The sequence below is a fragment of the Megalobrama amblycephala genome, linkage group LG2, assembly GCF_018812025.1.
Source record: "Megalobrama amblycephala isolate DHTTF-2021 linkage group LG2, ASM1881202v1, whole genome shotgun sequence".
Lineage (NCBI taxonomy): Eukaryota > Metazoa > Chordata > Actinopteri > Cypriniformes > Xenocyprididae > Megalobrama > Megalobrama amblycephala.
This window is the reverse complement of record NC_063045.1, coordinates 55096386-55102385: the sequence shown is the minus strand read 5'-3', so window position 1 is coordinate 55102385 and position 6000 is coordinate 55096386. Positions and strand designations below refer to the sequence as shown.

At 37.3% G+C, this 6000-nt stretch overlaps 1 protein-coding gene across 1 annotated transcript; it reads left to right on the top strand.

The window, feature by feature from the left end:
* Nucleotides 1–1159: 1159 nt before the first annotated feature.
* On the top strand, nucleotides 1160–3122 carry LOC125262302 (trace amine-associated receptor 13c-like). Its single transcript, XM_048180988.1, has one exon. The coding sequence runs from the start codon at nucleotides 1738–1740 to the stop codon at nucleotides 2749–2751; it is 1014 nt and encodes a 337-aa protein (XP_048036945.1). The 5' UTR covers nucleotides 1160–1737; the 3' UTR covers nucleotides 2752–3122.
* The last annotated feature ends 2878 nt before the right edge of the window (nucleotides 3123–6000 follow it).

Genomic DNA, 6000 nt, shown 5'->3' with positions numbered 1-6000 from the left:
CAACACATGATCAGTGATACCAACATATCTGTTTTAACTGATGTTCCATATGCGCAAAACAGATAAGTGTATATGATGTTACAAAAGGAAGTGTATGCATGCATGTGTTTTCACAGTCCATTGTCAAAATAAAAGTCCTTTTTATATTCAAAGTCTCTAGTCACAGGACCTCACTGTGACAAAGTCAAACTTTTAAACTCCCTGATGAAGGGTGGTAAATGTGTAATGGAAGGTTCAGTGAGGAGAAAATCTGAGAGAAAGGCTGCAATGACTTTAGGAATCATTGTGACAGCTTATCTGCTGTGCTATATTCCATACTATATATTGTCTGTAACAGGGACTACAGTAATCTCTTCTGCCACAATAACATTTCTAATATGGACTTTGTATGTTAACTCAAGTCTAAATTCTCTTATCTATGCTTTATTTTATCGCTGGTTTAAAATATCAGTTAACACATCTTAACTCTTAAAATATTGGAGCCATCCTCCTCTCTCATGGATATTTTTTTTTACAGATTGTGAATAATTTAATGTTGGGGTTGATTTTATTATTTTTCCCCCACTGAAGTTTTTTGTTTGTTTTGTTTTTGATGATCTCTTTTGCAGTTACGCTAATGCGACATTGCAGTTCTTCATCATCACAAAAGTTTATTATTTGCTTATAAGATTTTTTGCACATAAATACTGTTGGTTATGTCTTAAGTGAACATAAACAACTATAGGAAAGAAACTGCATGTATATTGGATCTGTACATTTGATCTTAAAGCCTAATATACAGTACCTGATGCTGTCTGTTGTTAATGTGAATCAAACAAAAGAACAAGAGAACAATCACACACTGCTCTTGACTGAATAACTTTTGTAGCTTTAATAAGAATCAAAGTTTATTTAACTCATACATGGAATGTGCAGTTTTATTTTTACATTTGATTATTCAATTTCTTACTTGAAGACCTATACCTGAAAAAATTTAAAGCCATTTATTTAATTTGTATCTTTTTTTATATTGTATTTGTCATTGTTTTTTTTTTTTTTTGTCTTTATTCTTATTTTTAATCATATATATAAAATAATAAAATAAAATAAAGTGAAGTAAGATTTTGGTCATATCGCCCATCCTCACTTTGGACTAAATGGTTAAATATTAGTTTGGCTGTACTGTTCAGTAAGTTGCAAAATAGTCTTAAAACCCAACTTAAAAATGTGCTAATTGTGATAAGATTGTTGATTGCGATCATGTCTGAAAAAAAAAAAAAAAGAAAATGTGATATATTTCATATCTGGATCCATTACAATTAGAAGGCTAAAAATTACAATGTTTGTGTGTAAATGTACCTTAGATATGATCTAAACATTAAGGACAAGTTGTTGGCCTTGCATTCATCATTGATATTAGTGACAAGCATCAAGTCCCCACTGAGGTATGTGAATTTTGTTTGTGACCACTTATGCACTTACATCAGATGTGATAGAGTCAGTATTCTTTTAGTTTCTACCGACACCTATTGGTGTGGATATAGTATCACGTAAAACCAATTTCATGTCTCTCATTTGTCTCTTTTGATCAGCAATTTTACTGCTAAAGTTGAGATGAAAGAAAATAATTATAAGTAATTGTCATTATGCAGCATCGGAGTGAGCGGTAGATGGGTTGGTCAGTGTGATTCAGACACTGTATAAATGAAAGGACAGTAAGGAGAGCAGAACAAACTCCTAACAGGAGGAGACTCACTCATGGCCTATGAGACAGAGGATCATGAGACTCAATACTGCTTTCCTGCCATCAACTCATCATGTATCAAGGGAAAACGCTCCAGACATGAATACAATTTCATGTATGTTTTTTTTTCATTGCTGTCAGCATGGACTGTGTTTCTGAACCTGCTGGTGATCATCTCCATCTCTCACTTCAAGAAGCTTCACACTCCAACCAACCTGATTATTCTCTCTCTGGCTGTGGCCGACCTGCTTATGGGACTTATTGTGATGCCTGTAGAGGCCTTTAAACTGATTGAGACGTGTTGGTACTTTGGAGACACTTTATGTGCAATGTTTATGGCAGTTATGGGGGTGCTTCTCTCAGCATCTCTCAGTAATTTAGTTTTAATTGCCATTGATCGTTATGTGGCTGTGTGTCACCCTTTACTGTACCCACAGAAAATAACCACAACTAAAACCTTAATGAGCATCTGTCTCTTCTGGTCTTGTTGTTCAGCTTATAACTTTGCCATTGTAATATGTAACGGATATTTTGACACACCACACAGAACCAATGCATGTTACGGTGAGTGTATTGCTGTGATTAGTTCTGCTTGGAGATTCACTGATTTGACTTTTTCTTTCGTATGTCCTTGTATGGTGATCATCACAGAGTATTTGAGGATATTTTATGTAGTACATCAGCAGGTGAAAGTGATAAACTCTCTGGTGAAGGGTAGTAAATGTGTAATGGAAGTTTCAGTGAGGAGAAAATCTGAGAGCAAAGCTGCTCTGACTTTAGGAATCATTGTGACGGTTTATCTGTTTTGCTGGATTCCATACTATATCTCGACTCTAACTGAAATTACAGTTAACACTTTCACAACAGTAACATTTCTATCATGGACTTTGTATATTAACTCAGGACTAAATCCTCTTATCTATGCGTTATTTTACCGCTGGTTTAAAATATCAGTTAAACACATCTTTACTCTTAAAATATTGGAGCCAGCATCCTCTTTCATGGATATTTTTACAGATTATTCATGATTTTTGTCTAGGGTTGTGTTTTTTGTTTGTTTGTTTGTTTGTTTGTTTGTTTGTTTTTTTCCAGCTGATAAAGCACACACTTAAAGTGTAGTTCTGTAAAGTTTGTGAAGTGGATGTAAACACAATTGATATCAGATATCTTTCCATAAACACATTAACTGAAAAAAGTGAGGTATTTTAAACATGTTGTATATTTAAATTAAATGAAATAGTTACAATTATTATGTTATGTACTATACTCATGTGTTTCTTTCTGACTTCTTGATGGCATACAACAAAGTGACAAAGCTGTCTCAAATCGGACAAAAAATGTTAACCTGCATGCAGTGCTTCAAGCCAGACAGTGATTGGTCTGTGCAGCACTGCATGAACACACCTACTACCAATTCAACTGAACTGTTTTTAGACTATGGGATGCTTCTGGTTGTTATCACCAAAATAATGTATTCTTTAACATTGTTCTCTGGTTTATTTTAGTCACTTTTAGTGGGTACAGAGGCTGTACGTGTCAGCCATGACCAGCTGTTTACCTGGGACAATGCACAGTTATAGGCTTAAAGCTCATGAAACACACAAAGAATCATTTCAGCAGGGCTTTGTACTAGGGGTGCTCTAATTGACAGGCTACCGATAACTATCAGCCGATAATCGCTCTGGAAAGCTTGATCGGAGGTGTCTATAAAGATTTATCTCATGTTGATAACGCATAAAGATGTGTGCCTGCCATGACAGGTCTGGCATGGCATGCAGTGGCACTGTTAGGGTTGTCACTGGGGCTGGGCGATATGGCCAAAAAAATCATATCTCTGTATTTTTTGGCTGAATTGTGATATGCAATATATATCTCAGTATTTTCTACATTTTTCTATTTGGATTTAGAAAAAAAAAAAATTGTTTTGTTTTGTTTGTTTTTTTTTTTCAATTTTTTTTTAAATTCACATCCTGCCCAATGTTGTCCTATAAACAATGTTCATATTGAAGGCTATTAAAACAAATATAGTGAATGTAATCATGTAGTGGTCTATGCTATAGGTTATATGTGCAAAAAAAAAAAAAAAAAAAAGAAAGAAAGGAAAATTAGATTACATTCTAACATTGTAACATTACATTTGCACTCGTATCAAACTACTGTACACCAATCAGGCATAACATTATGACGACCTTCCTAATATTGCATTGGTCCCCTTTTTGGGACTCCACTAGACCCCTGAAGGTGTGCTGTGGTATCTGGCACCAAGATGTTAGCAGCAGATCCTTTAAGTCCTGTAAGTTGCGAGGTAGAGTCTCCATGGATCTGACTTGTTTGTTCAGCACATCCAACAGATGCTCAATTGAACTGAGATCTGGGGAATTTGGAGGCTAAGTCAACACCTCAAACTCGTTGTGCTCCTCAAACCATTCCTGAACCATTTTTGCTTTGTGGCAGGGCGCATTATCCTGTTGAAAGAGGCCACAGCCACCAGGGAATACCATTTCCATTAAAAGGGTGTACATGGTCTGCAACAATGCTTAGGTAGGTGGTACGTGTCAAAGTAACATCCACATGGATGGCAGGACCCAAGGTTTCCCAGCAGAACATTGGCCGAAGCCTCACACTGCCTCTGCCGGCTTGCCTTCTTCCCATAGTGCATCCTGGTGTCATGTGTTCCCCAGGTAAGTGACGCACACTCACCCGGCCATCCACGTGATGCTTTCAGTGGTGGACAGGGGTCAGCATGGGAACCCTGACTGGTCTGCGGCTATGCAGCCCCATACGCAACAAACTGAGATGCACTGTGTATTCTGACACTTTTCTATCAGAACCAGCATTAACTTTAGCAATTTGAGCTATAGTAGCTCGTCTGTTGGATCGGACAACATGGGCCAGCCTTCGCTCCCCACGTGCATGAATGAGCCTTGGCAGCCCATGACCCTGTCGCAGGTTCACCACTGTTCCTTCCTTCCACCACTTTTAGATACTGACCACTGCAGACCGGGAACACCCCACAAAAGCTGCAGTTTTGGAGATGCTCTGACCTAGTCTAGCCATCACAATTGGCCCTTGTCAAACTTGCTCAAATCCTACGCTTGCCTATTTTTCCTGCTTCTAACACATCAACTTTGAGGACAAAATGTTTACTTGCTACCTAATATATCCCACCCACTAACAGGTGCCGTGATGAAGAGATAATCGGTGTTATTCACTTCACCTGTCAACGATCATAATGTTAATCTAGGGCTGCACCCTAATAGTCGACTAACCGTTAAGGTGATGATACATGGGGCAACTCTTTTTTATGGGCAATTTTTTGAGATTCTCCAATCAGAGTGATCACATGACCGGCTTGGAGATTTCAGAAAAAATTCAAAGATGGTGGCCTCTCAGCAGCAGTGGAGCGAAGAAAAAGAGTATGAACTTATATCTTTTTACGCTGGTAAGTTGTCATCGGAAAGGCATTTATATTTAATAAAAATGAAGAAACTACTTGAAAAGTTGAAATAAAGTGCATAACAAGTGTTTAATAATAAAGCATTTGTTGGGTTGCAATAGATTTGCTCCTTTCTGATTGGTTGTTCCCAACTGTCCGTTGCTCTAATTAGTTGCCCTGTGTATCATCAGGTTGCCCATTGACGGCAACAATCCAAACATTCACCTATCATTTATCATTCATCAACCTCAAATATTGCTTATCACTTGAAACGTGTAAGCAGTAGCAACTTTACAAGTCCGCTCGCTCTAACGTTAGCCTAGTCCTAGATAAATGCGCGCTATAATTAGGCGCATATCCATGCTTGTGTGTGCATGCTCACTGTATGACATGGAGGCGCCGGTGCGATCACTTGCATTTAACTTAAAATACAATGACATTTTGGTAATACAGATAAGAGTAATGCAAACTGTAAAGGGTCTATTTTTATTTCTGTAAACTCACAGTAACAGCAAAATGTTGTGCTTTTGTAAAATAATGAAAACCAGGATGCGCTTTCTGCCGACTCGGTCTAAGTGAAGTTGAGCATGTAACCAAAATGAAACCGAAACTCAGTGTATACTTGCCTCACAGACACGAGAAATATATCTATAGAAAGCTTGAAATGTCTTCTTTTAAATGAACCAATTCAAATGGAAAAATAAATATTCTCAGATTATGTAATCCGTATAAAACATGCATATAGGCACGTTCAATACTGCGGAGATGATGAGTTAGCATCGTCGACTTTATCTCTGCAGCCGAAAACAGAGAAAACCTAATCAATAAATTAAAATGTTTA

Coding starts and splice junctions, on each gene's coding strand:
- LOC125262302 (XM_048180988.1), top strand. CDS start 1,738: ATGGCCTATGAGACAGAGGATCATGAGACTCAATACTGCTTTCCTGCC.